Raw genomic sequence first — 16,019 nt, forward strand, 5'->3', positions numbered from 1 at the left:
TATTTAATAGAATACTATGCACTGGGTGACAGCTGACATATAATATTATGACAGGAACAAGAACTGGCAGGTGGCCAATATTATATTGTCCTGGTATGAAATTACGACAGCAGGGTAAGCACGGTGCAGACCGATCGCCCTAAATCCGTGTAGGGCTGCACTCACGTCAAAATTATTACGTCATGCGTATACGTACCCATGTTGTAGGTGGGAACTCCGGAAACGGGGCGATGTTCTTGGTGGCCACGTGACTGGGTAATTGGAACCTATCTCTACGGATCCTCTTCACGCGGATCTTTTGCCTTTCTCGTATGTATAGTGCTGCGTGCATACCTGAGCTGGCCATCACTAGTGCTCACCACGGCCTGGGAACGCTTCCGGCCGTGACCGGTGCGTTGTCGTCGTCGTTTCCGGCGCGGTCGCCGCCGCCGCCACGGCTGCCGATTTGATGTCCATCCGTTTACCGTGCACTTGCGTCAGACCGCAGTTGTCTTTAGCGGCACACCACAGAGGAGATGGTGGTCCGACGCGGTTTGCACGCTCTTGCGGCGGAACAGGATGAGCGGCGACGGCGACCGAAACGACTCTAATACCGCCGCGACGAAAGACATCGGCACCTGTTAGTACACAGAGTGGTTTTGTTTTTCGTTTTCGGAACTCAAAAAAGTCATTACACCGACTCCAACGTTTTGCCGATAAATAACGCGCGCGCGCTAAATATGCGTATAGACGAACACCGACTGTAGGACGTCGCGTCGTTACGGCTGTCCTATAAATATATGAACGTAAGTGTGTATAATATAAATATATGGGATCAATGATGGATTCGCGGGAGTGAGAAAATCTTTTTAAATTAATATTATGCCAATCATTATAATATACAATATATCGAGAGAGTTATCCTATAAAACAAATAAATGTTGCATAGAATTTATCGAGAATAAAATATTGTGGATAAGTGAGCGGGTCGTTATTTAATATTTATGTATTATCAGTGATAATTTTTCATAAACGGTATACTAATATACGTACTCGTAATAAATGTCCTTATTTATTATTATATTAAATATAATTTCAAACTTTTAATTAAAATATACTCGCCTTATTTATATTTTACACAAACTGCTGAAGAATAATTTTTTCCGTTAAAAATGATATTAAAATTTAAATTAAATAATGCGCAAGTTCTTCGATAAACATACAGTTTTTAATAAGTATTTTGTACAAAAACTCAAAAGCATTTAGAACATTAATTTTTTTCGACCTGTATAACACGATCCACTGCATCTTTGTGGTTATCAATTATATTAATTAAATAAAAAATTTACAAAATCATTATAATGCAGAAACTTGAATTAGACTAAATTTATTTTTAAATATTTAATAACATAGACATAAATTAAGTAGATGAATCAATAAATACGCTAATTAACGAAAAATAAAAATCAATAAATTGATTTTTAATGTTTAATATATTTCCATGTACAATTATCCAACATTTAATTGTTATTACATGATGCGATATGATTTTGTCATTTTTATATAGTCAAGTATAAAAGAAGTCAAAAAATTTTTGTTCGATAAATGCCATATTTTTTCAGGAATAGCCAAATTATAATTTTATGCAATTAACTTGTTCATTGAGTGCGATAAAAAAAAAAAATCACGCTATTCAAGAATTTCTCCCTCTCAAAAGTATATACAATAATGTTTCATATTTTTATGGATACTCACACTATATTATCTTTTATCGAATACACAATCGAAGATTAATGCCGTGTAAATGTGTTAAGTCAAATTCAAGTAACTCTATTTAATTACTGATAATATAATAAATAACCAAAATCTCTTTCCCATAAAGAAAAATGTTGAAATCTGTCACTTCACTTATAATAGAATATTTTACGTTTTTTATACAATAAATATATTAAGATTACACAGCATGGTTTGGTTGAACTCCTGTAAATACCTTTAAAAGCTCCACATCTGTTAAATGAAAAGTATAATTTCAATTTCTCTCATCACTTTCTTGAAATGATTCTCAAAACGTTAAAACACCCTGTATAATAAATTGAATAGGCGAGAAGTGAAAGAGTGAGAGAGATATAGAACATCAGAGTACTGCAGGGTGAATGAAAAACAGTGAGGTAATTTAACAGCGCACTGCGAAATCAAAAGGTTAATTCGATGTCTCGGCTTAGCGTCGAATAAATGACAGCTATAATAAACAATATAATACATATATTTACAACAAACAAAAAATAATAAAGTTCACTATACATAATAGATGGATATACTATACTGCGTTGGCAGGCAAGCGATTGATCAAATTCGACCGCGTTACATTTTTTTTTGTTGCGAAAGTAATTATAACCCTTTGGTTAATTGACCGTTCGGTGCTTGTGTAATGTTATATATACATCGTATACGCAGTACGCTATCATACCGTGAGCACCCTTTTTTTTCACGGTATCCACTCAGTAAAACCACGGGACTTACAATAACGATTTAATTAATTATTTCGTCTCCGAAAACATATCAATGCACCTACTCGTACATAATATAAAGAGCATATTATTATGACATCCGCGTTATAATTTTCGATTTGACACTTTTCCAGCTCCATTCCACATAGGAAGCGTGGTTATTATTTATATATTTTGTCGTTCGCTTATAATATAATATTATAAATAACTCATAATTATAATATATTAAATAATCTACATTATACAATATCATTATAATCATATCTAAACCATGTAGTATAATATAGTAAGATAATCCCTATGGAAATCAACTACCTATGTGTTTATATTACAATCCGTTACTATACATTGAAACACATAGTTGTTTGTTTTTAACGTATTAATTATTATGTAGGGTAATATGTTGATACTTTAATATATTTATTAGCAATTCTAATAATATTAATCACTAAAGTTAGAAAAAATCGCTGATTTTACACTTATTTTGTGTTACTTTTGCAAAACAAATTGTTATATCATTAAAATATTATTTAAATTGTTTAGTATATATATAATACATAATTCTAGAAAGACCAGATTTACCCAAATCGTGCGTTATATACAGCATTATGAAGATAATTTACTATTAATATATATGATCGATTAATATATTTCCGCATTCGTCCAATCTATAAAAAATAATCTAGACATTCATAAAAACGATCATAAAATAATTAATTTAAAAAATTTAGATATTTGAATTTTTGTTTTATACATAATATTATAATCTAAACTAACAATGTATTCATTACGTATAATTAATTAAACCAGGTAAATATTATTAAATGTGAAAACGTTATACAGAAAAATAAATAAATTAAAGCTCGATGATGACATTTTTTTCTTTTAACGATAAAATAAAATAAAAACTTAAAAAAAAAGATTTCCACTAATATAACCGAAGTTTGCAATCAACTTCTCGATTTGTAGATTATATGACGTTAATATTTTCGTTATTAAACATTTAATGATATTTCATATTTTCTACTACCATGTAATTTTAAATAGGTAAAAAAAATAAGTAATTTAAAATAGGTATTTAAAAAATATTAAATCGTTCGATCATATATTAAATTTAGAACAATAATTGTCTTTAAATTATTATATTCTACTTATGTCAAAAAATAAAAACACAAAACAATATACGTATTACATATACTACAGATACACAGTGATGACAAGCGATGTGCATTAACCGCGTGTGTTATTATTTTCTTGACAATCTAGCTCAATACAGATTTTGTGGCTTTTTAATGACAGTCTTCTAAAAATGCGACAGGATTTCGACACGATAATCCAAACCACGGGTCACAGCTTACAGTTATTGGCAATGTAATATTTCATCTTTGATGAAATATAATATAATACACATATTTACCTATATTATATACTCAGACATAATGCATATTTGATGACGTGTGTATGCTCACATGTTTAAGGTCTAATAAAAAAACCGTTTATTATGTTATTGCCGATTTACATAACGTAGTTTTTTTTTATGACATCCATTATTTGACAAGATAAAAGAATATCTACAGCATGAATGAAAACAGCATTTTTATTACAATTTCAAAAACGAATCTACTGTTATATTTTTTTTTTTTAGGTCAATAGCAATCGTAATTGACTGCAGTCATATAAGTATACGATATTATATGTTATCACATCATTTTTATTTAATATTTATTTAATAAATCAAATAAGACTTTCAAAATGAATGTATTGTCCCACAGTATTCAGTAAACATAATTTGAAGGAACACAACACAATATGTGTAAAAGTATTATACTTACCTATAAGCATGGTATAAATATTATTTAAGTATACAATTTATGAAGTTTGTAAGGAAATACACCGATCATGATTTAATTTAAAATTAATAACTCTTTTTGAATAGATATGTAATGTGTTGACATATTTTTATATTGAATTTTTACGAATGTTTTCCTCGAATAAAAATTTTCGTATACATTTATTAAATGTTTAAAGACTAAACGTGATAGAGTGAAATAAATTTAAAATTAAAATATCACAAAAATATACTTTATTAAAAACCTAGTGAATTTTTTTTTTTTTTTTTTTTTTTGTTCAATGTTATATTTATGTTTTAAATAATATAGTTTATACGAGTAGGAGATCTGCACATAACAGCTAATATTATACCGTACTATATATAGTGTCACTCAATAGAGTATAATATCCACATCTTAAACGAACGTTGTTGAGATAGTATTTGCATTTACCAAGATATTATTTTATATTAAAACTATGAAAAAAAAAATATTTTTTAAAACTATAACATAATAGAACGGAAATTTGGATTTTTACGCCTCAGAGGTAGAATAAAACATAATTTTTTTAGAATTCATTTCCAAGTGCTTGGTCGAAACCTCCTCTTATTCCGCGCTACCAACCTCGTTGGATTACGAGATGAGAAAAATAAACCACATCACAGTGAAAACATAATATTTTTTGAGTTACCCGATAAACGCATTAATGTTAAATTACCTTCTTTTTATTACCTATGAAAAACTTATTGTCTCTTATTAACTCAAAACGAACGGCTATTTCTATAAAATAAAAATATGCGTCAATTAAATTAGAACCAAATTCATCAATATAATATATAATTTTAATCGATTTGGAATTTTTACATTTTTATTTTTTAATTCTTTTAATTAAAATTTTTTCCTGGATTTATCATCAAACAAAATTATCTTTAAATCAAATATTATAAATAACAAATTTTTATTTGGTATGTAGTCTTAATTTTAAATGAAGTAAACATAACAAAATATGATAATTATCATTTTATTATATAATAAAATTAAAACGAATATATTATTCAACTGTATCGATTTAAATGAGTTAAGTAAAAAGTTAACTAAAGTTGTTTAAAGTTTGAGAGATTGATGAGATACAATTTCATAAAATGACATATACTTTTCTTACGTCCTTATGTAGATACAATACACAATATAAACAAACTCGTAACGATTGTAGTTAAACAAACTAAACTATACTGTATATTATGTTCGTTCAATATATACTGGGGTGCATTTATGTGTGCAAACATGGTTTTATCGTTAAGCTTAACATTTTATACAGAATTCGATATAATTTACAAATTTAAAATCGAAGATCATCAAAAGAATATTTTAAAATGTTAATCTATCTAAAAACTCAAACTACTATAATTTATTAGAAGTATTAATGTTTGTATACTAAGAAACTTAATTCCGTTCCGATTTTTTGTCTAAATGGGATTATTATTAAATAATAAACCATTTTACGGTAATTGTTAATATTATTGTACAAAAAATGAAAAATTTAAAACTCCAATTTTGAATAAAAATATTTTAGTCTAATAAATGAAAATAAAAACAATGATATATATATATATATATAGTGTTCTGTACTCATATTGGATTTTATACTAGCATTTTAACCACCAGTTGTAATTATAATAGGTTTAATAATAAAAATATACAAAATATGACAATAAAATAAAATATATATAAGTATTTCTTCATATAAAGATGTATGGAGTAAAAAAAATCAACTCTTAGTCATAATATGACCATAAGCCTCATAAAATCACGTTATCTATATTATAGGTATAATAATATATCATGTTGCATTAATTTTAAGAAATCGTTCTATTCCCGAAATACATTTCCACTTCACGAACTTCGATAATATCGTGTAAAGCATGTTCAATCGCATAAAACGGATAGATGTTATAGCCATCAAATGAAGCGAAAAAGTATTTTTACGCATCGCGTAATTACCGGAAGAAAAATACTTTTAAATATTATAATATGAATAACGTTTCGTAAAAAGAGGGCCTATAGGTGTGTAATCGTTTTCCTCACTTTAAACATATACCTACCATTAATAATAAAATGATCGACTAATACTATAATTGTATATCTTTTTCAACAAGCATAATAATTCAAGAATTTAAAGTCATCTCATGCCATAGGGCACGTCATCATCTATATCAAACGTTTTTTAAAACACATATTCTTCTATACAGTTATACACTTATATTGCCTATACTTTGCGCCGTCTAAAAATAATAGATATAATATTATTATGTTAATAATTTTACTAATGTATTATTATTATTATTATTATTATTATTATGACGTAATAAGGGTCGATATTTATTTGTTCAACTTAATCGCCCAATACAATATTGTTAAAATGAATATTTAGTTATAAAAATTGTATGCTATGTTAAAATAATGACGGCGTTTGCACGTGTGTGCCCGATTGTCCGTATGAGAGAAAACAGTAATATTATTATAAATTATTATTAGGTATTATTTGACATATTTGAAATATATTTTCCATCAAAAACAAATAAATCGTTAATACGTGATAGGTTAATAAATTAATACACAGGATATAAACTTCAATTTTTCTTTTTTTAATACTATTTTCGGGTAGGGAGGATACAACTGATGTGAGTGATTGCGGTACAGTTTATACTGAGTTTATACAACGGCCTTTCTACTGGAAAACGAATTTTTTCTGAGTGTTCAGAAATGAAGAGAATCCATAGTCAAAAGAAACACGTCGTAAATAAGGTGAAAAATTAATACGTATCGTAGAACTTAAACCCACGATTCGGAGAGCAATGTATTAACACTGACGCGTATAATTAACCGAGCCTTATCGATATTATCAATCTCGGTATATGCACCCGTAGTGCGTTAAAGGATAAGAGTTACGAATTCAGTGTGATAAATCTGTAGTATTTAAATTAATGATTCACCTAAGTAGACAGCAATTTCAATCACATAACCTCTGCAAAGGTATTAATTATAGTATACAATAAACACCGATAATAGACATGTGCCTTAAGATTTTTTGTTTATAAATAAGAAATGTATGTGATGCTAATATTTAAATGTATTGGTATGATTTTTTTTCAATTAACAAAAAATTGTTCAGTAATGTCCACAAATCACCTGATATTGATACAAATAATTTATTATTATTTGTAACATATTATTAAATAAAATTTGTATAACAGATATTTTAGTTGTAAATTTAAAAAATGCACGTTTTATGAATTATTTAAATGAAAGTAATGTAAAATTATAAATTCCATAATGCATTACGCTACTAAATTCAATTTAATTAAATCTAAATAATTTAAAAAATTTAAAAATGGATTGAAAATGTTATGAACTTATTTAAAAGTAATACCAATAAAAATGATTGTATAAAATTATATTATAAAAATTAATTTAATTTATTTTAAAATTATTAAGTTCCTTCTTTTCATTCTATACTTGGAAATTATTGGAAAATTTATTGAATATTCTATTAAACGTTTATTGCATATTTTAATTTTAATTATAATTTAACAAAATAAAATGCATGTTCTAAATTGCGTATATAACCTACCCCTAATTATTATTAATGTTGATCATGATATTATGTATGATAGGCACTGAGCAAAAATAATTCCAAAAATTAGCATGAAAATAATTGCGAAACTTAACATAAATTTCTAACTATATTAATATTAATTCATTTAAAATTAACGGACTTCAGAATAATTTTCAGTCTTTCGGTAAAAGTAGAAAAAAATGGTGTTGAAATACACCAAAAATGTCATGGCCGGCTAATGTTGGATGATAAACCATAATAACTGTTATCTCCTCCGGGAAGCAAATTAAGGCTATATAACCAGTTCGCAAAACAGATAAAGCACCATATGATTTTCTAAATGTACCATACATGTATCTATCCCTAGGTTTTGCCGTGTCATAAATGCCTCGTTATCAAAACGTGTTCGACCACGATATAGTTGTCTTTTATGCTTTTTATGCTTATTGTACTTATTACGCGCATAAAGCATTAAACCATTACTGATTATTACTGAGAAATTCCTTAATGATTTCTCTACGCACAACATCACATTTGTAATGCAATTAAATAATACAATTTTCCCATTTTTATTTTTTCATTTCGAATACGACGTTCTGCACCGGAGTAAAACGCCTCAAATTCAGAGCCTAGGTCTCACTTGGCCACTTCTAAAGAATCGCGGTTGTGCATTAAAAACGGTAGCCATACTATATATTTATGTTTTTCTTTTTTTTGTTTCGCGATATAAATTGCGAGGGGGGTAGGTTTTTGTGGGGGTTAGGTCAGGTCGTGTTTGGATCAGTCGCTCTCTATATGTACCTCTGCTGGATCGAACGGGCCCGACAACCGGATTTGACCGAATGGTGACATTGGCGTGGACGGCGTCAGCGACGACGAGGCGCGGAGTTGGTGTTCCACGGACGCGGGCGCATACTGCTGCTGGTGCTGCTGGAACCGGCGCTGGAACTGTTGGTGGATCAGCGCATCCGCGTCCGCCGTGTTCCGGTGCTTGGGCTTGTGCCGTCTGCTGGCCAGCGACGCGCCACCGGCCGCCGCGTACATGCTTGTGTCGTCGGCGGCGTACGCTTCCCCCTACGATAGGCACGGTGATTACGGTGTCCGCGTGCGAGATCCACTGCGTGAACACCGCCGCCGACGCCGTAGTCGTCGACGTCGTCGCTGTCACCGCCACCACCTCCGTTTCTGTTTTCCGCCGCACAAACTCCCGTCACACTCCTGTGAAACAAAAATTTTAAATAAAATTTAGCAAAGGACATAAAAGAATAACTGATGGTTTAAATAAGCAAACGAACAACTCTATATATTCGTCTCGAATAGTTTAAATATGTCAATCGTTTATTGTTTAAATCAGTAATTTCTAACAAATTAGAATTTAAAATGTCTATACAAAATAATTTTGTATATTTTTTAAATTTTATGCTTTTAATTTGAACTACATATGAGAAATTTTGTATTGAATGTTGTCAACATTTTAACTCTTAATGGTTATAAAAAAATGTGACTTTAGATTTTCAATATATTTTAATTAAAAAAAAATAAGCTTAGTATTAAATTTTCAAACACTTTTTCCGAGCAAATAATTTTTTATCGAAATTTATAAAAAAAATCTAAAATTAATTAATGATTTTATATCTATAAATAATTTTAAAAAAATTAAAAATTGTATTATTCATAGAAAATGATAATATAATCATTTGGTGAAAATCTTAAGTGTTTACTGTTATTAGTTTTTTGAATTATATCAAAAAAACAAAATCAATTTTATCAAAAATTGGATTTGCGTAAAAATTCCCATTTTTCCTTTATTTTATATTAGTTTTTCCCAATTATAAAAATAGGTATTAGAAATTTTTAAGCTTGATCGCTCTAAAATAACAACTAGGATTGATTTGGTATTCAAAACCATCCCGATTTTTAAATATCGAAGCATTTTATCGATAACTTATCGTGTACTCATGCACACACATACAACAAACACATTATGATAAAATAAATACATCCATGGCTTCACTCAGCATCTAGAAGTGTTACTAAATAAATTTTATGAAAGTATTTAATAAATTAATTTCTGTTAATGATATTATTAGTTGAGTATTAGGTAATGGTTGTAGAAAAGAATAATTCGAGTCAAATTTATGACATTTAAATTTCACTGATATTATATAGGTAAAAATAAAAAAATGCACACATATATTATACATATAAATAAAAATATAATATATATTTATATGTAAAATAAAATAAAATAAACTCAAGCTATTATTATGTACAATTGGAAAAATGTAGTAATACCCTTTATCGGAACATAACATCAACTCTCTAGATGTATTACTAACGCATAATTATTTGCGTACATGATAATAATATAAAAAAACCATATCTCTAACCAATAAAAATAATAGCTTATGGCATTGAACGTGTTATTTTATTGATTTTAGTATTAAATTTAGAAGTAAATTGTTTCATACACAACAATAAAATTTAGTTGTATTTTAATTTAAAAATAAAATTGGTAAAAAAACTATCGGTAGAATTTTTCAATCATCCATAATATATATAGCAAATAATAATTGTACGTAAAAAAGTATAAACATAGTGTACTTATAATAACAGAAATTATAAATTATTATTATACGTTTGCAATAATAATTATGCGTATATTTTATTAGGTATTCATTGAACGGAGCCGTTATGTTTCACTGATAAGTCTTCGTAGGTATTTATATAAATAAAACAATATTACACAATTGTATTCCGTCGTAGTTTAACTCTATTTTGTTTCATTGACCGAACAAAAAAATTATGATATACCGTGGTAATGATTTTAAATTATTGCATTTCAGATGGTGTTTAAGTGATATTCAAACAAATTTATCGTAATTCATAGACTAAATTATGATATTGCTCCGTATATCTATGTATGTAATGTAGGTAAAATGTATGCATGGTTATTGATCATGATAAAAACGTCAAACAATTCCTTAATATTTCAAAGTTTCGAGTTTCTTAAGTATTTTACCGGCTTGTCTACAATCCAATAATAAATTATCTCAATTTTCTCGACCTATTTAATACAATAAAACCACTTAATTAAGTTACTTTACACACGAGATTTTCATTAAAAATTGACATATTATTTTTTACTAGTCACTTTTTTAATTGCCTATAGTTTGTAAAAGTATTCTATGATAATAGTTATTGTTATACAATATGTAAAATTAATTTGGTTTTATTATGAATAAAACATGTTATTATCTACGTCAAAAACATTCTATATAATCAATTAGACTTACAATAATGGGTTTTTTTTTATTATTTGAAATAATATTTTTGAAAAAAATATATGATTTCAAATATTTAATTAATTTATATAGTAAATTAATAAAATATGTATACTTCTACAACAATAATAAAATAATTATTAAGAACATCATGTTGTCGATTAGTAAATTCATTATTTTGTAACTATTTTTTACAAACTTTATAGCCATTGAGCTATATAATAAGTATTTGATAAATAATAAATACTGTTTATACTATTTATTCAGCGCAAAAAAAAAAATAATAATAATAATATACATCTGTAAAAATTAAATTAAATTGTCGCATTCAACAAACACACTTTTGCATACTGAAGAATTTTAAATCGACGTACTTCGTTAAAAAATATAATGAAATAAAATTATGGTTGAATACAATATAATACATTCAATAAATATCAAATCAATAATCTATTATGTTTGACACTAATGCGAAACTTAGTTTTATAGTTTAATGAACAGATGTTTGAATTATTATTAGAAATAGGTTCTAAGTATATTTTCACATTTTTACAAAATGTAATAATAATTGGATATTATCAAAAAGGAATTTCTCAACAAATAAAAAAATAGATCTATAATAGTTTTATTTTTAGCACCATATAAAATGTAAAAAAAAAAATTTAATTATACTTTTAAAGTTAGTTTTGATTTGTTTACATGAATTAATAATCTATATACTTAGATATGTAAAGTTTGTTATCACTTATGAGAAATATTCTAAAACGCGATGAATCGTTACTATTATTTTAAAATATCGCGATATAGATATACATTCAATTATCAATTTCGATTATTGAGTATATTCAAAAAAATCATCTCGATTCGCAATAATAATTTGTATTTATTGATTGTTTTCAATACATGTTTTATGTCTTCGAATATATATTATACATATGACCATATTACAGACGTCTGGTATATATGCGGTAGTAAAATCATGGCGCCTTTAATATACGTTTCTGTGCGTTTCGCACTAAAAACTTTCATGTCTAATTCAACAGCGTAAAATTTTCACGAATAAAAAATAGAAATTTATGTAAGTATAACAGATACGCATAATATTATTATATATACGGGCGGTGACAGCGTAATTTTTAAACAATAATATTTCACCGACTTCTATGTATATATATAGATACGTGTCGGATGCATGAGAATAGTGCAGTTAAATTTTTTATACGTCCAGAACGAACCCCATATCAGAATCACCAAATGATGGGCCACGGACGAAACTCATCTGGCTTGCGAATGTGAAATATGTTAATTATTTTTTATTTTTACTTTAATTTCATTAGATGAACGTGTAATTTACATTTTGACGGATCCAAAAAACTTTTCAATATTTAATTTCCTGACTTGAGGATCTCTAAAAATATTGGTTTATGATTTTCTACGGGTGATTTAATAGTGCGAAGTGCGAACGCAGATGTACAACAATGGTGTTCTTACCACACAAAAATACTCTACGCGATACGACCGATCGACTTAATAATGGCTAACATAATGTGTACAGACGATATATCGAGAATAATCGAGATTATTGTCCCGGAGAGTGTTTTATTAATATTTATTTTCCATAAGTATGTATTGAATATTACTCACATGGCTTACGACGTATATCGCAGAGCTGGTCGGTCAAATATATCGGCGGCAGACATCGTGCGTATTTCCTTCTTCGGACCCGCGACAATTATTATAAGTGCACGGCGGCAACATAATACTCAAATACGTATGTCGTCGCGGACACACGCTTTACTATGTACACGGTCTAAACGTTTTCCCGTCAAAAACAAGACCGGACGAAAGGACTAAGTATATATATATGTGTGTGTATGTGTGTTTATGTGTAGGTACCTCTATACACAACATGTTGGGCGCAGATAAACCGTATATGGGTTGGTTCAGGAAACGTTTCCAACGGGGCAATTGCGGTAGAGAACAAGACGATTGCAGTAATAAAATAACATTTCGTGGATTTTTGAATTTCGTTCGGCGGGGTTCGACACTACGCTTTATGTATTTTCACCTGATCCTCGCCATTATGTACAACAAAATAATATATTTATATCGAACACGTACATACATATATAGTGTAATATAGTAGGAGGTAGTAATCTCACATAGACGCGCGCGCGGACTGGCAAAACGTTAGATTTCGGAGCTTTTTGACGGGCTAAAAAAACAAAAAAACCAAATCCCAACGATTTCTCTGAAGGGGTTGAAAAATGAAAAAACGTCGTCGTAACTCTATCGTATCGTGACTCGTTACAACAAACGCCGTGACGTGCGACATTATAATCATATAGACAGTATCATAGAAATATTCAAAATATGATCAAAATATTACGCAACGCTGCAGCGTGCAACGGCGAAACGAAAACGCATTATCATAGCACTATGATAATAATAATAATAGTAATAATAATAATAATAATAATAATATTATTATTATTATATTATACTGTACGGTAATACGTACGGCCGGCGGCGACGTGAACGACCGGACATCGGAGCCCGCGTCATCGCGGGATCGCCGGTTTAAATAACACAAATCATAATAATAGTAACAATAATGTAATACGAAAATCGTACGAATCGCGCGGAAAACCGGTGGTGAACGGCGGCGGTGGCGTTCGCGGGGTATGTGTCCAACAGGTAGTTTTGAGCGCCGAGCAACAGTTAATGTCCGTGAAAACGATTTACGTGTCGATACACCAGACGGGCTTTCGAACACGACAATTTTTCCCGTACAATAATATTATCCGATCGGCAAGAGTGCGGCGAGCACGTGACTTCAATTTACTGTGCTTCGCGAGCGGCGGGCGGACTGACCGTGCCGGCGGATTTCGCGGTCGTACGTGCGCCGAGCAAGACTACACCTGAACGTGTGTAGGACACGGCGGTACTCGAGGACGAGTGCGTCCCGTAGGTTTCTACCGCTGGCGATGGGCACCGACTGCGCGTGTGGTGGATACGTCGTCGGCGTATCGCTGTTACCGCCGCCGCCGAGGTGTGGTGATCCGAGCACGCGCCTTACGTTCGGTACTTCGGTCGTGTGCACAAGGTATGTGTTCGTCCGTCCGTTCGTTCGTTCGTGCCGTTGCTCTGCCCTCCCCCCCCCCCCCCCCCCCGGATTCGTCGAGTTTTAATTTTTCTCATTTTCTACCGTCAACGACCCTCCCCATCACCGCCTCTTCACGACACGACACTACTACACGTCACCGCATCGTAACGCGGTCGCGGGGACGGCGATAGGTCTTGAGACGGAATTGAAAACACCAGAGTGCAGAATAATATAGGAATTAACCGAGAGACAGTAGATCGTTCGTACGGAGCAAACTGTACCTAACTGCACTGCGATTATTTCCGTGCGACGCCCTGCACATCAAATTGGAAACGAAATCAACGCACTTTTCTTGCGAATCGTCTGGCGCACGCACGGTTCATGTCATATGTTTAATATAAAGAATTAAAGATATACAGATACGTCCTATCGTCGTCCAATCGCCCTTCGGCCCGTTCAAGTGACAATTGATCAACAGCGCCTCGTCGAGACCAATAAGTTTTGCTATACTCGCGTAGTCGTGTGTGCGTTTGTTATGAAGTGTATGATATTCGTACTGTGAACCATCGTACGGTGGAGGCGACAGCTTTTATGTAAATCACGTGTAATTTATTCGTTCCTATCCTCATCCGGTACACGTTTCTACCGTCCGCATTCGGTTGATTTCATCATACAGACACAGTGCAAACAATGCCCAGTAATGGTATTACTACCAGTACACGTGCGTATGAAAATTATAGATATTAATTAAAATATATGTACATAGTTTATTATTAGTCGACATATATGTATATGAACTTCTAAAGTAGTGCGTTGTGTGTAAATTGTATTTATTTGTTTAATATACGAAGTCGATAATAATCGCACGAAATGTAAAATGTATAATACTTATAAAATAATATATATATATGTGTGTGTGTGTGTATAGATTATAATATTGAGCCTATTGGTTGATATTGTATTATATAAATTCGTGTGTGTTTATATTACTAAAATCATACTATGCCATTGTGCACTATATTACCTACTCGGTAGAAAACAATTAAATTAGGTAAAATTTACGATTGAGTATGATTTACCTTTTTGGTCGCATAGTATAATAAGGCATAATTTCTATCGTATACATATGACCTTCCTCTCTTTTCCCAAGTTTGAGAAAATATTTTCTCTTTTTCTCCAATAATAATTATTATATTCTTTTAATCTACAGTTTTACGTTCAAAATTTTGGTAGCATGCATCAAAATAATTATTTTTTGGAATTTTCTTATTATTTATTGGACTTTTTATGTAAACCGTGTACATATAAAAGCGGTAAATTACAATAAAAACTCAATTAAAGAATACATAAAAATGACTCAAAACCATCTGTTGTTATTATTTTATATACAAATAATATTATCACTGTCTAAAAACACTGTTACTGATATAAATTAAAAGGTTTTTTAGTTAAAACATGACCTTTTTTGTTTATAAACCTATAATTATACTTCAGAGTTTTTAAATAGTTATCATAAACATAGGAAAAAAAACCTAAGTAAATATAAACAATAAACAAATATCAAACATTAATTATTTTGATTTATACTTGCTCTAAAATATTTAATGTAAAATTATGGATGAAAATAATACCAATATCATTGATCAAAAAAAGAAAAATAGTTAATCATAATTGGGTAAAAAGAGAAAGGTCAATTTC

At 29.9% G+C, this 16,019-nt stretch overlaps 1 protein-coding gene across 4 annotated transcripts in view; it reads right to left on the minus strand.

Annotated features, from left to right (window-relative positions):
- LOC112603302 overlaps positions 1-16,019 on the minus strand; it is a 54,558-nt gene that overhangs the window by 22,142 nt on the left and 16,397 nt on the right. The window contains exons 1-2 of one of the 4 annotated variants that reach the window (XM_025351829.1): positions 13,737-14,196; positions 197-617 (exon numbers count right to left, since the gene is read on the minus strand). In XM_025351829.1, coding sequence (XP_025207614.1) covers positions 197-346 — 150 coding nt within the window. In that variant the 5' untranslated portion in view covers positions 347-617; positions 13,737-14,196. Of the gene's footprint in view, positions 1-196; positions 781-8,732; positions 9,150-12,859; positions 13,326-13,736; positions 14,197-16,019 lie in introns of those variants that run through there. The other 3 variants (XM_025351821.1, XM_025351813.1, XM_025351838.1) reach the window with 3 other exon arrangements.

Source organism: Melanaphis sacchari, unplaced genomic scaffold (assembly GCF_002803265.2).
Source record: "Melanaphis sacchari strain LSU unplaced genomic scaffold, SCAv2.0 Contig0_pilon_pilon, whole genome shotgun sequence".
NCBI classification, from domain to species: Eukaryota; Metazoa; Arthropoda; class Insecta; order Hemiptera; family Aphididae; genus Melanaphis; species Melanaphis sacchari.